Source organism: Globicephala melas, chromosome 1 (assembly GCF_963455315.2).
Source record: "Globicephala melas chromosome 1, mGloMel1.2, whole genome shotgun sequence".
In the NCBI taxonomy this organism is placed as follows: domain Eukaryota; kingdom Metazoa; phylum Chordata; class Mammalia; order Artiodactyla; family Delphinidae; genus Globicephala; species Globicephala melas.
Window position 1 is genome coordinate 1,302,644 of NC_083314.1, and position 19,884 is coordinate 1,322,527.

The 19,884-nt window shown below is 64.2% G+C and overlaps 1 protein-coding gene across 1 annotated transcript; it reads left to right on the plus strand.

Annotated features, from left to right (window-relative positions):
- Nucleotides 1-620: 620 nt before the first annotated feature.
- LAD1 (ladinin 1) lies at nt 621-13,477 on the plus strand. The gene is made up of 10 exons (XM_070046257.1): nt 621-719; nt 7,530-7,667; nt 8,778-9,582; nt 10,032-10,136; nt 10,911-10,954; nt 12,032-12,104; nt 12,192-12,329; nt 12,584-12,670; nt 12,932-13,009; nt 13,297-13,477. Exons 1-10 carry the CDS (start codon nt 682-684, stop codon nt 13,300-13,302), a joined length of 1,512 nt encoding a protein of 503 aa, XP_069902358.1. The 5' UTR covers nt 621-681; the 3' UTR covers nt 13,303-13,477.
- The last annotated feature ends 6,407 nt before the right edge of the window (nt 13,478-19,884 follow it).

Here is a 19,884-nt window from a genome sequence, read left to right on the forward strand (position 1 = left end):
ACGCCTCCGACGTCTTGGCTTTTTCAGAGCCGGAGGCACTCCAGGGTGTGCAGAATGGAACCCAGGCTCTCCTTTCGGGAGGGGTGGGCTTTGCCCCGGGCGTGCCTGCAGTTTTGCGCGCGGCGCAGAGGAAGCGCGCCCCGCGCTCTCCCGGGGTCTCGGAGCGGCGGGCCGGAGCTTAGAGTCGGGAGGGCTCTCCAGACTTCAGACGCGCGCCGGCTCCCACCTACCCGCCAGCCTCCCGTCTGGGATTCTCGGGGCCGAGCCGGTTGGCGGGCGGAGAGCGGGTCCCCGGGACCCGGCCCCGGGCCGCGGCACTTGTGGGAGGGAGCGGCCGGGCGGGCTGGTCGGACAGGTCCCGAGCAGGAAGTCCCCACCCCCGCCCCGCACCGCCCCGCGCGGCCCGGGCTCTCGTCCACCCGTCCGTCCGTCGGAGCATAGGTGCGGCAGCCCGTCCTGGGCGCGCGGCCGGGTGGCCGGGGCGGGGACCGGGGCGGCTCCTTCTGCGACGCGCCTACCCACAGGCCAATCCGGGGCAGCAGGCGGCGCGCGGCTGCGCGGGACGCAGGCCGGGGGGATAAGAGGCCAGGTGAGCCTACCTGCGCCGGCGGCGGGCGGGTTGCGCGCGGGGCGGCGCCGAGCGGACACGAAGCACGCGGCGGGAGCCCGGGCTCCGGCGACATGTCAGTCAGCAGGAAGAACTGGGCCAAGCTGTCCAGGTGAGCCCGGGGGCCTGGCCGCCCCTGGGGGCCACAGAGTCGGGGCCACACCTGGCAGCTCGCAGGTGTTCCGTCTGCCCCACCGCCTCTTTCCTCCCCTTGGGAGCTGAGGCACAAGCAGGGTGCCTGGGGTGGGCTGTCGGCCCCTAGAGGCCGGTTCGGGGCACTGGGGAGGCGTTCTGGAGTTATGGCCCAGCCTCATTTCCCGAGAAGCCCCCTGACGGCCCGCGTTTCTCTGTAGAGAGTTTGAGGGGCCCCGCCCGGGGAGGAGGAGGGGGCGCCGCGCCAGGAGCGGGGCAGCACCACCGGGGAGCGTTGGTGAACAGCACCGGGGCGGGGGGGGGGGGGAGACAGATGCCCTCCCACTGATGAGGCTCGCGTTCTGAGTGTGGCATTTCGGGGTGGGGTCTGGGCTGGGTGACCTCACCACAGCTTCTGCCCCCCTCTGGGCTTCAGCCTTTATTTGTGAGCTTATCCTCCCCAGGGCCTGGGCACTGGGTGTCGTATCTCTGCCTGCGGGACATCTGTCAGGGTCAGAGAAGCCTGGGGGCGTGTCCAGAAGGCAGCCCCCCTCATGTGGTTGGTGACCCCTGAACCCCTTGGGGCCACCCTGCACCTCCCCCCAGAGGTGCTTCCATGAGCATCTTCACCTGCGACCCCCCCCCCCCCGCACTGCCCCCTCAGGAGACAGGCCCACGTAGTAGATGGGAGCCCGGAAGGTTCTAGCGGGTAGAAGCTGACCGCTCTCAGGTGGGCGTGTGGGTGGAGGCCCAGGCTGCCTTTACAGGCACGGAGCTGCCCCCCCAGGCCTTCCCCAGCAAGGCCTCTGGCCTCCCCACCCCCTTCCCAAGGGCTCCAGAACTTCTCCAGGGCCGCGGGCCTCCCAGACCCTCAGACCTCACTGCTCTGAAGCACAGTTGCCCGGTCACCCCGCTGCAGAGGGGCCCGCGGGGTCTAGAGAGGGGAAGGATACGCCCCAAGAAAGGAGGAGCTCGGTGCCCTAGACAGGGGCCCGGCCGCCTCAGAGGCTGGACACACCCAGGGAGGGTCTGTACTGTGGGTGGAGCTGGGGGTCAAGGTCTTGGACTCTGCGTATGGGTCACGGTGCCGGCGTTGACTTGGGAGCGTCTCTGCTTCCAGGCGGGGCCTGTCTGTTGGGGTGTGTAGTGTGGACACATCTGGGTGGATGGTAAGTTCTGACATTGCCGAGTTTGGGCCTTGGGAGTCCGAGTCCATTTGGATGTCCATTGAAGACCACAGCGCAGGGCATTGGGCTAAAAACACAAAGCAGGGCTTCCCTGGTGGCGCAGTGGTTGAGAGTCCACCTGCCGATGCAGGGGACATGGGTTCGTGCCCCGGTCCGGGAAGATCCCACATGCCGCAGAGCGGCTGGGCCCGTGAGCCATGGCCGCTGAGCCTGCGCGTCCGGAGCCTGTGCTCCGCGACGGGAGAGGCCACAACGGTGAGAGACCCGTGTACCGCAAAAAAACAAACAAACAAAAAAAACCAAACACAAAGCAGACATGGCTGAGTCAGGAGCCCCCGGTCTGCTGGGATGTGTGTGACTTTGTGTCTGAGACATGCCCGGATGTGTGTCAGGGTGTGCGCCAGGTGGCAGTGGGGCGCTGGAACTTTTAAAGTGCGAGCAGGGTCTGGTCTTAGCTGGTCCCCTGCTCAGATGGCCCCAGTCTCCCGTGGCTGCAGGGGGCGCCGAGGGGGGGTGGCGATCGCTAGGCAGCGGGAAGCCCCGGGGACCAGCCCTGGCCCTGCCCCCTGGCCCTCCCCAGCCCTGTGGGCAGACACAGCTGTGGCCAACGCTTGCCCCTGAGGCAGCTGGAGCCGAGGACCCTCCCGCCCTACTGCTCCCTGGCGAACAAGCCTCAGCTGGCAGGAGGGAAGGGCCGTGAGTCACTGTCAATGGAGGCTCCCGGGCCGTCCCGGGGTCGGGTTTGGGGGGGCGCTGAGCAGGGTGCGAGGACCGTGGCCCCAGACGGGGCCCAGGTGGGCAGCTGAGGGCCAGCCTGCCGCCTGTCCTTGGCGAGTAGAAATTCAGACGCTCTAGCCCTGGGGCGGGGCAGTGGTGAGCTGCCTGGCTGGGTGCCCTGGTCAGCAGCCTTGCCCTCTCCTCCCTGGGCTGGCCTGGTGAGGGTGAGGCTGGGCGGGCTCGTCGGCGGGGGCCCAGGGGTGTGTCTGGAGCAGCGGGGGGGGGGTGGGGGGCGGGGGGCGGGATTAATCATCTCCCTGCCTGGGTCTTGAGCAGCCCTGCCACCTCCCGAGCTGCTCAGTTCTCCCTGACACCTCTCCCTAGACCAGCAGGGCTAGAAGGGACCTCATGGACCACCCGGCGTGGCCCCTCGTCACGTGGAAGGCCTGTCCCCCCTCAGAGGCTGCAGACTGGCCCAAGGTCACGCAGCTAATCAGAACTGCGTCTCTCAGCCCGGTGCCAGGCCTGAGCTCCCTTTTCTCCTTCCAAGTTCCGCAAATCCTCGCTCTTTGAGCCCCAGGCTTCCACAGAATGCTCTGGGGCAGCCTTCACACCCTTCCCCTGCTTTAACCAGGGCAGCTGAGCCTCGGTCTGTCGTATAATGGGTTCCTATGCGCGATTCAATTGGGGAAAGAAGGGTCCTCCTGGTAAAGCTGCCAGCACTTACACCCCTGCACTCAGCTGCTGCTGACTGCGAGGATAGAGCTCAGGAAGCGTGGCCCTTGGGAGGGAGCAGAGCCAGCTCTGGCCTGAGCAGCAGGGCAGAAGGTCTTCCAGAACTAGTTAAGGGAGAAGGAGGTCCCTTGCCCTAAGAATGGAGCCGGTGAGGTCCGGAGTAGGGCGGCTAGCAGTCCTACCTGGAGGCAAAGAGAGGGATGTGTGTCCCCAGAGGAGGGCCAGGAGGTGGAGGAAAGGGCTGTTGAGAGGGAGCTGGTGGCGGGACGGCCGCCCAGGGCTGCGGCATCAGCTGGTGACAGTGGCTGGGACTGCCCGGGGTGCGGGACCTACACGGTCCACCCTGGCCTGGCCCTGGCGCCCGTGAGGGCGACGTGTTGGCGGCTGGGTTTCCCCAACCCTGCTTCCCCAGGCTGCGCCACGAGCTCAGGCCTGTGCTGGGCTGGAGGGTCCCACGCTTTCCGAGGCCGTCCCGGACCCCTTGCTCCCCCTGCCTCTTCAGCTGCTGGGCTCCCGGGAAGGTGGCAGGACATCCTTCCCGGCCTTTAGCCGTGTGCCTAAGAGGCTGGCCTATGTTGGAAGCTTCGTTCCTTCTTTTACTGGCTGGCCCGTCCTGGGAACGTTATTGACCCCCATGGCCTCAGAGTCCTCACCTGCAGAATGGGGGTGACCCGCCCGTCCCTCAGGGCTGCCGGGGGCCTCTTATCAGAGGTATCTGGGAGCCGCTGGGAGCAGCGCCCAGCGTTGTGTGAGCACATGTCAGAGCCCACGCTCCTGCCCTTATTTATTGATCGGTTAGTCACCGTAGTCAACAGGTACTTGTGTGCTCCTGAGTGAAGCCCTTCGTTGCTGCTTGTTTGTTCCTGGGGCTCCCGTGGAGCCGCCCAGAAGCCTGGCCTTCACCCCTCCTGCCCTCTCCTCCCCATTTTCTCCTCTTTAGAGGAGGAGCTCTTTGCTTGGTGGAGACAGCGTTTCTCCCGGGGTGGGGGTGAGGGGTGACCACGTCCCCTGGGTGAGCGGCGGGGTCTTGGGGCAAAGCTGGGGGTCACTCGAGGACGGGCCCCGAGACCCTCAGGGCGAGGACCCGCCTGGGGTGAGTCACTTCCCGAGACCAGGCTCTGACGGATCACACACCGCCTTGTCCCAGGTCCCACAAACACACAGGTGGCTCCCCTGAGGGCTGAGCGGCCTGTGCTCAGGCCCAAGGCATCCTGGGGGCTCCAGCCCAGATGCGCCTGTCGGGGGAGGTGCCCCCGTTCGGTGGGCCAGCCTCCCTCGGGGCGGCGGGGTCCCTCAGCTTTGCAGGGCACGGCTGGCCCCACACTGTGCACTCGGTTCGGTGGGTCCAGAGGAAAGCGAGCTGAAGTGGACCTTTCTCCTCTGGACCCGGGCAGCGAGGAAGGGGTGGGGCATTGGGGCCTGGCCAGAAGGAACCGTGGGTTCCCGTGGAGTGAGTGAGTGAATGAATGAAGGAATGATCATGGAGGCCCTGGGGAATCTGGTTTAAACCCCGTGGTCAAGGCCGTGGGTCCTAGATTGGAGCCCTGCCCCATCCCCACGCAGGTGGAGTACAGACCTGAGGAGCGGGAGGAGCTGAGGTTTTCACCAAGAGCTACCCTGACACCAGACTTGGGCGGTTCTGGAAGGTTGCCTGGGGCGATGGGCGGATTGCCGTTCGGGGGTGCCTAGGATTTGCTCCCCCTTTGCGCTCTTGCTTATCGAGGCGGAGATCTGGCGGACCCCGCCCACCCAGGGGGGAGGAACGCCCTGCCCTCCGAGGTTGACACTTGCACTCGGTTCCACATTTGGTGGCGCCTGTGCGTTCCGCGTGCCGTGGTGGATGCGCCCCGTCCGGTGGTCTTTTCTCTCCCTGCAGGGCAGCTTCTTCACACTTTCTTTTCAAACCTTTCGTACCCTCTCGCTCTGCCTCATTTGCCCATCTTGAAAAAGAAAACATGACTTAAGATCTGTGTGTTTACTGTACGTAAATGACACCTCAATTAAGACAGCAATCTTGGCGTCCACGTCCTCCTCCAGCTACCGTCTCATCTTGGTGTCTTTTCTTCTTGTTAAACCTTCTCAGCAGAGTTGCCGGCCGTCACCAGCTCCTCTTTCTCGGGTCCCCTTCTCCCCTTACTTGTCCAGTCGGGTTCTTTCTAAGGGTCCGGAAGCCTCTGTGCTCAACACTGCCTCCTGGTGGTCTTGCCCTTCCAGCGGTGTGGACAGGGCTGGCTCCTCTCCAGCTCAGCTCCTCCCGGGTTTCCTCCCGCGGACATCTCGCCAAACCCCTTCCTCCCTAATGGTCCCCAGCATTCTAAGAGCAGGTACCAGGAACTGCTCAGGCCAGAAAATCTAGTTTTCCTTGATTTTTCTCATTTCCTCGCCCCTCATCCCCATCCAGCCCATCAGCAAACCCAGTTGGCTCTGTCTTCAAAATGTGCCCCGAATCCATCACTTTTCCCATCTCACGGTCACCACCCCAGGTAACATCACCGTAGCTTGCGCCCTGGCAAGGCCCCCAACCCCCACCCCCAGCCCAGTCCCTCTCCTTTGCCTTCTGCAGTCCTGTCACCATACAGCAGCTGGAGAGGTTTAAAATAGTGACCATAATAAGTCTTACCATGTCCCCCTCGGTGTGAAACTATCCAGTGTCTCCCCACACCCTGAAATAAACCCATGCTCTCCCCCGTCCCTTCTGCCCTGGCTCCCGGCCCCTGAGCACAGCCATCCGGCCGAGGCCTGTGCTGTGCTACCCCCTCACCCCGGAACGCTGCCACCAGACCCAGCCCCTCTGGTCCTTGGGGCCCTCTCCGCTCCAGGCGCCTTCTCTCGTCCTCCGTCTCTTCCTGATGTTTTGTTCACGGGCGGGCTCCTTGCTCCCTGTCTGACTCCCCCACCTGGCACGCGCCCCAAAGGGCAGAACCCCGTCGGGCTCCTTCCCGGTCCCCGGAACCTGCCTGCCTGTAGACAGTGCTCAAAACGTGTGAGTTTAGTGACGATCAGATCAGCAGATGTGATGCTGGACTTGGAATAAAAGATCAGGGCCATCGTGTGGGTGCTCCTCTTGGGGAGGAACACGGAGGCAAGGAAGGGACCTGCCTGCGGGCAGGAGGGCCAAGCAGAGGCCCTTCTGACCGGTGCCCCAGACATCACTGGGGGGCCACTCCCAGCCCTCACGGCCTAAGCTTCTCCTGCGGCTCTGGGTGAAGCACGGCCTCCCTGCCCTGCAAGCCCCCACCTCTGACCACCAGGCTTGCTCGTCCCTCCCCTCTGCCTGGGCCTCGGGTTTCTCCCGGCCCTGGCCTGTCCCCCTTCCTGAGATCCAGCCCACGTTCAGGCTCTGCTGGGGCCTCTGCTGACGCTGCGGCCCCAGTAACCCTTCCATCCCTGCGCAGAGCTGGGGGGCTACTGGTGGACACACTTGTCTTTCTCAGTATTTGGCAGGTGTCTCCGAGGCAGGGGCCCTGCCCTGGTCTGTGAAGCCGCAGTTTCCGACGGGGCGCTGGCCCAGCACAGTTCCTTTGGGATATTTGCTCTTTGGTTGGGATGGAGGGTGGGGATGGGTTGGGGGGAGGTAGGTGGATAAGGATGACGGGTGGGCAGGGCGGTGGAGGTGATGGGGGAGGGCTGTTTGCAGGGACAGGAGGTTGGGTGGCTGCGTGATTGACGGCGGGGGTGGCTGGCTGGTAAGCCCTGTGATGCAGGAACCAAAAGCAGGGTGTGGCCCCTGCCCCCGGCACCCGAGAGCTGGTTCTCGGGAGCCAAAGAGGCTGCCGGGGCTCCTGGGAGGTGAAGGGAGTGCTGCCGGGCCCTCCCCGGCTGTAACCGGTCTCAGTGGGGAGTCTCCCCCTCTGGAGAGCCGAGAAGTCCCACAGGGAGCTGTGTAGCTGAGGTCGTTTCTCTGCGATTGTCCACTGAGGGATGTCATCTAAGTCCCCGGACCAGAGAGAGAGGGCAGCTTGTCAGGTTCACCCACCTCCTTCAGGCAGAGCTGCACCTGCCCTCCCACATCCCTGGGCGCCGCAGAGCAGGGGCCCCCATCCACCTCGGGGGTCCAGGGTGGAGTCCAGCCCAGCGCCCCCCTGGGGGTGTCGCTGCATAGGCTGGGGTGGCGGGCCATGTGGGCTGCACTGACCCCTGTCCCCCCCTAGCCTGGCCAGGCAGTGGACCCTGGAGGACGAAGAGGAACAGGAGAGGGAACGGCGGCGGCGACACCGGAGCCTGAGCTCCACCACGGACGACCAGGTGGCCCAGCCGGCCCAGGACGGAGACGCGGCGGCCCCAGAGAGGTGCGGGGGTGGGGAGGCGGTGTCCCGGTCCCGGATGACGGGCGGGAACCAGGCTGGACTTCCGTGGGTCCTACCCTCACCAGGACAGCCAGTGAGACCAGTGTTCATGAGACGCGCAGCCTTTGCTGGACGTTTTGTGAGCGTAGCTCAGTCCTTCCAGGCTCCCGAGAGGGAGGGTCCTGACCCGTCTCACAGGTGGAGAAGCTGGTCAGAGAGCACACGGGTTGTCCACCCGGAGAGCGGGGGCCACGGGTGTCGTCCACATCTGTCGGGCCCCGGGGCCAACTCTCTGCGTTCAAGCCGGCTGCCTCCCTCTAACCCGGACCCTCCGTGGTCCGCCTCTGACCGCAGGAGCGCGGGGGCCGGTCTGGCCACCAGATCTGAGGGTCGAGAGGGGAAGGCGGAGAAGGGCTTTGTTCACCGGATGCTCCTGTCTGTCAGGACGGCGCCCGCTCCTGCCATGAGTCTCCTCTCGCCTCCGAACAAGCCCAGTCTGCAGGCTGGGAAACAGGCTCAGACAGTGAACTAACCTGCTAACCTGCTCCAAGTCGCACGGCGAGCAGGTGGTGGGGACGGAAGAGGCTCCTTTGCTGGAGGCTGAGGGCCCTTGTTCCCCTGGGTCCCCCAGAGGAGGGACCACAAGGTGTGCGTCCTGAGCTGCACGCAGTGGCTGACAGGGGCTGGGAGGCACGTCAGAGGCCTGGGTTCTACTCCCAGCTCCACCGCCCATTAGCTGTGTGACCTGTGGCAGCTCCCTGGCTGTCTCTGGTCCTGATCTAAGCCGCAAGGGGCGGGGCCTGGCACAGATGAGGTGTTTGTTGAGTGGGGCTGAGCATGGAATGGTCGCACCTTTCAGGGGTTTATGCATTTCTTTGAAAAGCATCATGTGCTTTGTTCAAAGGATACCTCAGAAGCCCGATGCGTAAAGCAGATAAAAGGGTTCCTGATTTAAGCGATGGTGGTTCCGGTGGGGCCCTCGGCCTTCCTTCCTCGCACCTCCCACGTGGCCCCAGAGGCATCTTCACTGGGTCGGAGGGCACCCCAGTGTATCTCCCACCTCTGCCGGCCTCTGACTCTGTCTCCCGCCCCATCTCCCATCTTTCAACTCAGACTGCCGAGCGTGGAGGAAACGGAGGTCTCCCCCCAACCACCCCTAGACTCCAGCGGTGAGGACGTGTGGGCCGTCCTCAGGGCACGGCAGGAGCGGAGGCAGAGGCAGCGGGAGGCGGAGGTCGCACAGGCCCCCGTCCGGGAGCAGCTGGACACAGAGGAGGAGGATGGCGCGGGCACTGGGCAGGCGGGGCAGCTGCCCCCAGCGCCCGAGAAGGAGATGGGGCTGCTGCTTCGCCGGAGACTGAGCCGGGAGCGGCAGAGCTCCTGGGTCCGGGAGGAGGAGAGCTTGGTGGGCAGGGAGCCGGGATGCAGCAGGAAGGGGGACTCAGAGAAGCCCTCTGCCCCAGAGAAGACATTAGCGCCCGAAAAGAGCCTGGACTCCAAGGAAGTCTCCACCTCCGGGAAGACTGCCAGCCCTGAGAAAGTGTCTGTGTCCCAGAAGATTGCAGTGTTGGAGAAAAGAACCATCTCGGGAAAGACGTTGGTTCTGGAAGAAACAAGTGTCTTGGAGAAGCTGCCCTCCCCAGGGAAGACGTCGGACTCAGAAAAGAGACTGACGTCTGAGAAAGCAGCAGTCTTTGAGAAGACCCCGGCCCCTGAGATGCGGCGGGCCCCAGCGAGGGCGGCGGCCCCAGGGCAGCCCCGGGCCCAGGAGCGGCCAGCCTCTGCGCAGAGCCTGTCCACCCCCAAGGGGCAGGGGAGGGCCGGCCCCAAGCAGGAGCCCCCGCCCTCGGCGGGGCTGCGGGGGCAGGGGGCAGAGCGTCCGGCTGGGACTTGCCACCTCCCACCCATCACTCTCCAGGTTGGCGGTGCCCCTGCCCTCCCGCCCCCTGCCCTCCGCCCTCCCTTCTAGTCCTGTCCTCCCGCCTCTAGGCCGGCCTCGGCAGTTCCCTCTCCCTACCTGCTCCACCACGGTCAGGATAGCGGACCCGGGGGCGGGGGCATCAGCTGTGCACCGGGGAGCACCTGGTACCCCGTGCCGCATCCTCAGCCAGGGCCCAGACTGCAGGCCCTCGTGGACCCGTGGGAATCCTCAGATCCTTCTAGAAGTCCCCCTGAAAGCCCTGCCTCGTGGCCTGGCCCCGGGACTGGGTCCGCCCTCCCCACAGCAGAGGGGCAGGAGGCACGGGGCTGTCTTGCTACCTGCTCCCCCCTGCAGCTCCTGGGATGGGCCAGGCCAGTGGTGCCCCGTGGCAGCTCGGGATTGGGGTGCCCTGGCCTTCCGTGTGATACTCCCTCTTCTCCATCCAGTTGAAAATCCCCAGCAAGGAGGACGAGGCGGACACACCCTCGCCCACCCAGGCCACCTACAGCAGCTCCCTGAAGCGCTCCAGCCCCAGGACCATCTCCTTTCGGGTGAGGCCCGGGTCCCTTTGTCTCCCGTCCGCTGGAGGGCATGCCGAGGAAAGCAGCCCCCGTTACGGCCCAGGGCCCTGGGTTAGACACCAGGGACGTTGTAGCAGACACAGGGCTTTTGGGTGCCCGACGGTGGCCGAGAGCAGATGCGGTTGGATCAAGTGAAGCACCGGTTAATGGCTGGAGGCGGGTGTGGACGAGACCCAGCAGCCCCAGGTGGTGGGTACAGCTAGCCTACAGGAGGGCGGCGCAGGCGGACTGCGGGGAGAGCCCCTCCTCCGGGAGGGCAGGTGGGGGGAGCCATGGGCTGTCCCGGTGCCTGCCGCCCTGCCTTGCCCCAGGAGTACAGATCACGTGGACCGGGGCTGGTCCTGTCGCTTTACGGCAGAATTTACTCCTGGTTTCTCTGTTGACTGAGTCACTCACTCACTTTTTGACGGTCCGCGCGCTGTGCCAGGCCCTGGGGAGAGGCGGGAGACCTGCTGCCGGCCGGTGCCTGTCCCTGCCCTGCCCTACGGGGCTCGGGGTGGTGGGGACGCAGGCAGGAAGCAGGTGGTTGCAGCTGCCCCAAGAAGACCTGGGGGCGTCAAGGAGGGGCTGCTGACCCGGCCTGGTGGGTGGGGCCGTGTCCCAGACCCTTTAATGGGGGTTGGACTGGGGGTTGAACGGAGGCGGGGGGGAGGCCCCAGGAGGGGGATGTGTTCTGACAGCTGAGCCCTCCCTTGAGGAGGCCGAGGCTGACCCCACTCGTGGGCACCTTCCTTCTCGTTTCAGATGAGCCCCCGGAGAGACCACTCAGAGGCAGCCTTAACCCGCAGGTCAGGGGCCCGGAAGCTCTGTCCTCTCCCATCTGCTCCGTCCTGCTTGTGCTGCAGGGTTAGCAGGAGGGACTGAGGCCCGAGATGTGGCGCAAGGGAAGGGATGGGGGGAGCTGCTTGGAGGAGGCGGGGCTTGGGCGGGGCTGTCCCGAGGCACAGGGGTGTGGAGGGAGACTGACCAGTGCAGGAACGGGATGAAGCCGCTTCAGCAGGCGGGGCGCCCGGGACTCTGCAAGCTTGACGAGCGCTTCCACCTCCCCCCTACCCCTGCCTCCGCCCACAGCGTCCATGCAAGCAGCTGGAGGACTGTGTGTTTTTCTAAACAACAACAACAACCACAAATGGGGTCTGAAGAGTAGCTGTGCTCATGCGTTGGGAGTTTCATGCTCATGCATTGCATCCGTCTGCCCCCAGACTATCTCTAGGGCAGCAGTGCTGGGCGAGGACTGGGAGTGGGGATGGGTGCTGGGGTACAAGGTGGATGAGACATGCTGCTGCCCTCGAGCAGCTCACATCAGACATGAAATGTGCAAGAGCCCCACAGCACGGAGGTGCCGGGACGGGCATGGGAATGGACGGCTGGAGCCCCTCATGGCTGCGGGAGCTCGGCCCTCAGAGAGCTGGGGACTCTGTCCCAGAGCGATTGGCATCTGAAAGGACTTGAACTAGAGGGAGATTTCCCAGCAGGAGGAACCTTTGAATCGAGGGGACAGCATGAGGAAAGGCATGGAGTATGACCCACACGGTGTCCGGTTGGCCGGCTCCTCGGCGTGGTGTCAGGAGGGCAGGCACCGCCGGGTCATGAGTCTCGTACGCTCGTCCGGTGGCCTGAGGACAGGTTGGGGTTGGTCGGGGGTGGGGCAGCCTGGTGGCCGGTGTCCTGCTGAATGGACTGTTTCTAGGGAGGACAGGGGAGTCCCCGGAGTCTGTAGATCGTCACTTTGGCCGAGTCATCATGGTCTCGCTCGGCGACTGAGGCCACATGCCGAAGCGCTGGGGGTGTGGGCGCAGGCCTGGTCTCCCTTGGGGCGGGGGGGTCTCACCTGGCTCGTCTTGTCCTACCTTTCCGTCCCACAGCAGCAGCATGAAGATCCCAGCCAGCTCCTTCACACTGGGCCAGAAGCTGGAGAGATACCACACGGCTGTACAGGTGGGTGGGGCCGGGCGCCTGCCCTGCGTGGTGGGCGTGGTCAGCGCCCATCCTCAAGGGTCAACGGCTTGTGCTCTCTGCTTTCAGAGCTCGGAGTCAGTCAGGTCTCCGGGCCCCTCCCGCGCCGAGTTCTTGGTGGCTCCCGTGGACGTCGCCAGCAAGCGCCGCCTCTTTGAGAAGGAGCTGGTGGGTCAGGGCCGGGGAGGAGCAGCCTCCAGCCGGAAGGTGAGTGGCTCAGGTGTCTGCAAATCCCGGCCCCTGGTCTGGGCAGTGCCACAGCTCTGCGTCTTCGTGCGTCAGTTTGGGAGAACCTGCCGCTGACTTGAGTTCCCTGCCACTCGTGAGCCCCCGTCCCCCTGGCTGTGCGCACAGCCCCAGTGAGGGGGGGCGGGCCCGGCGCCCTGGGCTGGATGGGTGTGGGCAAGGTACAGGCCCCTGGAGATGCCCACCCGACCCCGACACGGAAGCTGTCTTTTCAGGAGAACTTGCGGCTCTCGGGGGTTGTGACATCGAGGCTCAACCTGTGGATCAGCAAGACTCAGGAGTCAGGAGATGGGGACCCGCAGGTACCTCCTGAGGCCTCACCACGGGCCCTTTCATGGCAGAATGACCTGCCAGAGGGGGGGCAGCCCCAAAAGTAGTGGACGTATTCTGGGCGTGGGAACGGGGTTGGATAAGCCTGCGGGCTGGAAGGCAGAGAGGAGGAGGAGGGTCTGGGGTCCTCCCTTGGGAGGGGGAGGGGTCTGGGGTCCTCCCTCGGGAGGGGGAGGGGTCTGGGGACCCCTGTGCCGTAAGCCTGAGCCTCTGGTCTCCACCCTGATGCCTGCAACGAGGAGGAGCAGAAAGAGTCGGCAGCCGCCAGGAGGATCCAGTGGAGGAAGAAAGTGGACTCCCTGGATGCCAAGGTGAGGGCAGGGGTGGCCGCCCTGCGGAGACGCCACATGCCCAGCGCCACTCACACCGACTGGCCTGTGTTTGCACAGCCCCGTTCTCAGGCTGGGTTGTCCCAACCTGGGGAACGCTGGCTGCACCCTCCGCTGGCTTCGCTTCCCCACAGCTGTGCAAGCCCCTACCCCCCTCAACCAGCAGATCTGGGGCCTCTGGCCCAGTGTGGGCGCGGGGCTTGGGGAAAGGGGTCCTTCCTGTCCAGCCCTAGGAACCCGTCTTGTGCTAATAGCCCTTTGCCCTGTAGGTGTGAGAAGCCTTGTCTCATCACCCCGCTCCCTTTCTGCCTTGGACCTGGGACCAGGAACGTCGGGGGCACTCCGCCAGCTCCTTCTCTGCCCAGCCTCTGGGGCAGGTGTGCCTGGCCCCTTGTCCTGCTGTGGGCACAGCGGATGCTGGGCCCCAGCGCCGGCCTAGGCACAGCACGACTCTCGTCCGCACCTCAGGCCTCGGCGTCCTGTCCAGAGACGGCTTTTCCTGCTGGCCCTTTCCAGGGACAGGGGCACCGTCCTGCAAGAAGCCCCGGGTCCCTGCCTGGTCCGAGCCCAGCAGGTGTCTCCGTGTACCTCTCAGAGGCTGGTCCATCCACTTCGGCCAGGCTGGAAGCATCGCACTGTCTTCCTGGGCCCCGTCCCCTGCTTTGTTCTCCCTCACATCCCCACCTGGTGCTCTGGCCAAGCCATCGTGTGCTCCCCTCCCGCTGTTCTCAGGAAAGAGGTGATAAACTCATTCACTCTCAGGTGTGAGTGACTGATGATACTTTAAAAACGCTTCCTTCCCGGAGGCTTTGCTGTTAATGGGGACCGTCCGCAGTGTGCGGGGAGGGCTGTTTTGGCGTGCAGGGGGGAGGCGTTGCCCTCCTCACTTGTCCTCACGTCTAAGGGGGTTGCTACCCAGTTGTCTAGCATGGTGACTTGAGGGGGGCAGAGCTGCCGCAAACAGTGCCAGGCCTGCAGTCACATCCCAACACACACGATCCCCAAATCTGGTCCTCTGTTCCTCTAACGTCATGGCTCCTGTGGACTTGGCAGACACTGGGCCAGCTGAGAATCTAGGACAAAGCAAACTCAGAAAGCCTGGTGCCTGTCAAAGCCTTTTGTGCTGTAGTGATAAAGGTAGACGTGTGCGGACAAGCATACGTGTATGTGTGTGTATGTGTGTGTGTGTGTGTGTATTTTTAATCGTTAGAACTAAATTAGAACGCTGTTCCCAAGTGCCCCGGAGCCAGCTGCGGGAACACGGGTGCAGAGCCCACGCCCCCTCTACCCCCGGCCTAGGCCCACCTGGGAAACCCCAGGGCTCCTCAGAGCACAGCTGGAAGGGTCACCAGGCCCCCCAGCCTGTGGGGCAGACACGGCCAGCCTTGTCCAGCCTCTGTGATTCTGAGTGAGGCTCCTGTCTTGCATCCTGGGGTCCAGGGCACAGGAGGCCCCGTCCGTGACCCCAAGCTGGCCCGCCTCCCGCTGGTGGGCTTCCTGTGGCCGGCCCTGTGCTGCCCGGAGCCGGGGGGCAGCAGGACCTGGAGGGCCTGCCTGGGACGCCCGCACCCACTACCGACTCGAGTTCCAGGACGAAGCTGGGGGCGGGGCAAACACTGCCCAGAGACGCGGGCCCTGCCAGGAGCTCGGGGTTCAGACAGGCGACCTGCAGGTTTTTGAATGTTCTCGTTCTAGACTTGGGAAAGTCCCAGCAGGTGAATTTGTCCAGCACAACTGTCCTCTAAACCCTCCCTCCAGCGTGGAGACCCGAGAGCGGGCCGAGGGGCTCCGCTTGGCCCTGGGGATCTGGGTGTCCAGTAGCTGTTGCCCTCGGGGGTGGAGCCCTTGGTGCCCGCGCCCGCGCACTGGGGTGCCCATCAAGGGCCGACTGCCGGGCAGTGTGTGGGGGACAGCACCCCACGACTCCTGCCCCCTTGCACGCGTGCATCCCGCCCACGAGGACCCTGCACGCACCCTTATCGGGGGGTGGATGCATGCCCAGGATGACTTCAGCTGGCGACAGTGTGAGGACAGAGTGTGCAGCCTGGGGGTGCCTGGGTGACAAGGTGGGGGGAGGCCCCTCGAGGAGGTGACAGCCCACTCCCTCCCACCCACACTCCGGGCCCCGCCTGCCTGCCTTCCTGCCCGGAGACCCGGGACCTCACCAGCAGCCTCTCCTGTGGGTCCTCACATGTGCAAGCACCGTAACCAGCATCTGCTTCTGCCAGTAAAATTCTGGCCAAGCACCGTCTGTTTTCTCTTCGTTCCCCTCTACCGTCAGCACGAGGAGGTGACGTTACATCTGTTTGCAGGGACGGGGCGTCCACGGCAGGTCGGATGTGGTGGCTGGAGGGGGGTTAGACTCACCGGCTGAGCGACTGCCACCCACGGTCCGAGTCAAATTCCCACCTTAGGACACTTACTGAGAGCCTCACACAGTCAGTCCACGGATGCCAAGAACCTACCAGGTTTTCCCTGTGGGGATTCAGGTGGCCAGATCTCTGTCCCGGGCATCCGTGCAAGCGAATTACGTCCCACTTGAAGGATTGCTGAGCTCACAAGGAACGCACTGAAGTAGCTCAAGTTAAGGGAGGGCTTAGGAAAAGCGATTCCTAAATTCCAGGAGATTCCAGGCCAGGACACAAGACGAGGCTAAGGTCCTGGTGGGCTGCACCAGGAGAACAGGGGGTGGGGCATCCCCCCTCTTTCCCGACAGCTTGGCTGCACTCACTGTTCCTCCCTGATCCCCGGGAAGCCGGCAGCAGGCTTGTGGCTTCAGCCTGCCCCGCCCCGGATCTGCTGGCAGCGTAAAGGGCCCCATGGCAGGGATTGAGCCTGGAGGTGGGGAATCAGACCACTGGGCTCAGAGGCCACCGGGGACCATGGAAGGACAGTTTCAGCTGAGTCTGATAGCACAGTGGGGGCGGGGCATGTGGAGGACCCTTTCAAGGGCGTCGGCGGTGGACGCGGCATGTGGCTCCCAAGGCAGCCACGTATGTGCAGGCAAACTCCAAAGCCCTGGACGCTGGCCTCGCGGACCTTGTGATCTAGTGGGTTTAGCAGATGATAGTCCCGTGTGGCCTAACTTTAAAGCCATAGTGGAGTGAACTTCAACCGTCTTCCCTGCCCCTCCACTCAACCAGCTGCCTCTTTGAGGAGAACCCTCATTCTTGGCTGGATGTCCGACCTTGAACCTGACCTCCTGTATCGGGTTTAACCCCTGCCCAGTAAGGAGGGCTTGCCACGTGGCTTGGGGGTCAAGGAGAAGACCCACTCTGCAGATGTGCTCACTGAGGCCAGCAGAGCCTGCCTCCCCCACAAGGCTGCTCGTCCTGCTAGAAGCGGTCAGTAGCCTGGAAGGCGCCTTCATCCACAGCATCACTTCAGTCGAGCTGCAGACGAGCCCCGCCTCTGCTCCCGAGACCCCCGCCCAGAGACTGACCAAGCGCCTTGCGCCCCCGGCCCTGCCCCCAGCCTGCCACCCCGCCGCTGGCATCCACTGTATTGGGATTCTCAGGAGGGACAGCTGGTTTGTGTTACATGCCTGCTGCCTCCTGTCCCCTGCCTATCTGTCCTGGTTTTAAATAGCTTATCTGAGCAGCTGGACGACCACATGGGCTTATATGGCCTGGGGTGCCTGTTCCCTCAGCCCTGTCCCCGGCACCTGCCAAAGTAACAGCCAGCAGCCCCGCTCCCCCTGCCCCCGACGCCCCCCCAGGGTGTCTCCTGCCGCACATTCCTCCACCGCGGGGCTTGGCTCCCGGCCGACCGCGTGTCTGCTTAAAGCCCTCTCCATCCCCTGCCCTCGTCCAGACCCTGCGAGGCTGCGGACACCGCAGGACCGGTCTTCGGCAGCTCCTGCTCTGGGTAAGGCTCGGGCAGACGCTGGAGAGCGGACGGGTGTCCTGTGGCCTGGCCCTTCTGTCCTGAGTCCCCGAGTCCTCTCTGAGAGGGTGTCAGAGCTGGGGGAGGCCCCGTTCCCCTGGGTGCTTCCGAGGAGGTGTTGCAGGGACAGGACTCTGAGACTAGTTTAAAGGGCCCTCAGGGAGAGGTTGGAGGCTTGGCTTTGAGTCTGGGATCTGTCAACGAAGGTGGTTTTGCTGGAAAGTCTTGGGTGAGCGGCTTTCCTTCCCCGGGCCTCAGCTTCCTCATTGGCAGGAGGGATAGATAATTGCCAGGCCTCTGAATACCTGATGCTCCAACCCATGGGGACGCCCCCTCCAGGCAGAGGGCCCCTGAGGCTTCCCGGGGAAGGGGTCCTTCTCGACCCCCAGAGAGCAGAGCGAGGCTTTGTTCTCATCAGTCAGAACAGTCCTTGTGGCCGAATTCTCTTTTCCCGGAATTCAGACACCGTCCTGAGGCAGCAGGGGCCCCTGGAGGCCCCTCCAGGCAGACACGGGCAGGGTTCATCCGCCCTCCCAGACCCAGGACTGCACCCCTCCCCAGGCAGGGCACGGGCTGAGCAATGGGGAGAGACCCCCTTGGGAGACCCCTTCATGGGGGGTGAACCCAGCTCACTGGGTTAGAGGGTTAACCCTGAGTCCAGCTGCCCCCCACCCCAGGGTCCCTGCGAGTGTGACCCTTGCCCCATCCACCTCCATACACCCCGGGAGAGCGCTTGCTCTAAGCTCCTCCGGAGGGAGAGCCATTCCCTCTTCTCCTGGGCAGGCTGAAGACAGACTGGGAAAGGGGCTGCCTGGAGCGCGGGGAATCTCAAAGCACATTCCTGTCCTAGTGCAGCTGGGAAGCACCTGACCTCCTGAATTCCTCCTCTGACCCGGGTCTTGGGTCTTATAGGGCAAGGCCTCGTTCTCTCCTGGCAGAAGAGGAATCTGAGAGGATCAAGTTGCCCACTGCCCCTGGCCTAGCTCTGCTGGTGGGCTAACAGCTGCAGGCTTAGGAAGGTGCCAGTTGAATGCTGGGGACAAGGGCTGAGGGATGGGACCCCCATTCCTCTGTTTTATAGACAGGTTAACTGAGGTCCAGAGAGGTTAAGTGACTTAACTAAGGTCACACAGCAAAAACTGGGTTTTAAACCCAGCTCTTTTGACCGCATGGCCAGCATCCTCTCTGCCTTCTATCATTTTTGCTTTACTCCCCAAGAAATGTGCCCCCACTCTCTTGGCCGTGAGGGAGACCGGCTAGAAATCAGCCTGCGGTGGCAGGTGGGGGCCCGAGCGTGGGCATCCTGGTACCTCGCCTGCCGGGTTCTCCACGGCCTCCAAGCTGGAGCCCCGCCCGGGCCCGTCGCCTTCCTGTCCCCAGTCCCCTGAACAATTGTCTTGGCTGCCTCCTCTGCTGAAAGCCCCCCTCCCACACCCCGTGGCCGGCAGGCTATTTTTAGGAGCTGGACAGTGCTCAGAGGAGCAGGGGGCGGTCTCCGGGGCTGTGCCCGATGGCTCTGAGCCGGTGGGCGGGCGGGCAGGAGAGGAGAGAGAGACCCCAAGCCCCAGTCTGGCCACGCACCTTCCCTGGGAAACCTCCCTGCGCCAAGGTGACAGACTCCACCCGGGGTTCAGGGAGGGGCTCCCCAGTTCTCGGGCCACTGATTCTGGCTACTTCCCTGGGGCTCCAGGCAGTGCTTCATCTGCCAGACCCCCACCCCCTCTGGGCTGGGGGCTCTTCCCCTGCCACTCTCCCCGCAAGGCCCCATCTGAAGACCCTCTGGGGTATGTCTTCTCAGGACACCCTACACATCTGACATCTCCTCTTCTCACCCACTGCCACCCTCACCCGGGGGAGCCAGCTTCTGTGCAAAGCTCCCTGTGCCTGGCCCCGCCCTCACTGCCCCACCGACTCCAGCGAGGGGGGCTGGCCCGCTGCAGCGCTCGCCCTGACCCAGCAGGACTGGACGAGCTGAGCCAGGTTCAAAAGAGCAGCCGGTCGGAGGCTGCGGCGGTCTTCTGCCAGAGGGGCCGCGGGGCAGAGGCTCCTTCAGAACTTCTCGGCCTCGGAGGGGCTGCCTTGCAGTGGACATCACGCCACCCGCCAGAGTCGTGGCTCACTGCGTGTCCGCAGATGGGTGCCTGGGGCGGGTCTCGGCCGGGACAGTGGGGTGTGCAGGGACAGGTGGTGTGGGTGTGAGCACCGCTCTCCGTGCCGCTGTCACCGCAGGCTGAGTCGGAAGCTGGTGGCTGCAGCGCCGGGTGCCAGGAGCAGCCTGGCATCACCCCTTCGGGGAAGAGGGGACTGAGGTGTAGGGAGGTCAACGACCTTTCCAAGGTCACAGGCAAATGTGAGGCGGAGCCAGCGTTCAAAGCCAGGTCAGCCTCCCAGTCCCGTGAGGGCAGTCTCCACCGCTCCCTTGGCTTCTCCCCGTCATTGCGGGGAAGTGACGGTAAAACGCTTTCCTCGGTGTCAGCGTGGTCCTCACAGACCTCTGGGCTGGGCAGCCAGGATGCGGCCACTCTGCGCTTTGGGAAGACTTGCCCCAATGCTCAGCTGACAGGAGAGTCTTGATTTTCTGTTCCTAGTGTAGTAGGGGGAGAATCTCAAAACGAGAGCTTCCCCAGAGAAACTCCATCGAGTTGGACTTTTTACTGAGCCGGGGTAGATAAACACGCTGCCGTGAGACCCACACCCACTTCCCAGTGTCCCCCGCGGTAGCGCTTGCACAGCCAGGACCACATCACAGCGGGACGTGGAAGCACCATCCGTGATCGTACACGGATTCCCCGCTCTCCTTCGACTTTGTGTGTGTGAGCGCGAGGGTGGAATTCCCTTCCGCTTTAGCCTGTGCAGGCCCGAGGATCCACCACCACAGATACCGAGCAGTTCTAGAGCCACAGACGTCCCTCGTGTGCCTTTTCCTTCCATGCCCACCTCCCTCCCAGCCCCCCACGGCCACCAATCTGTTC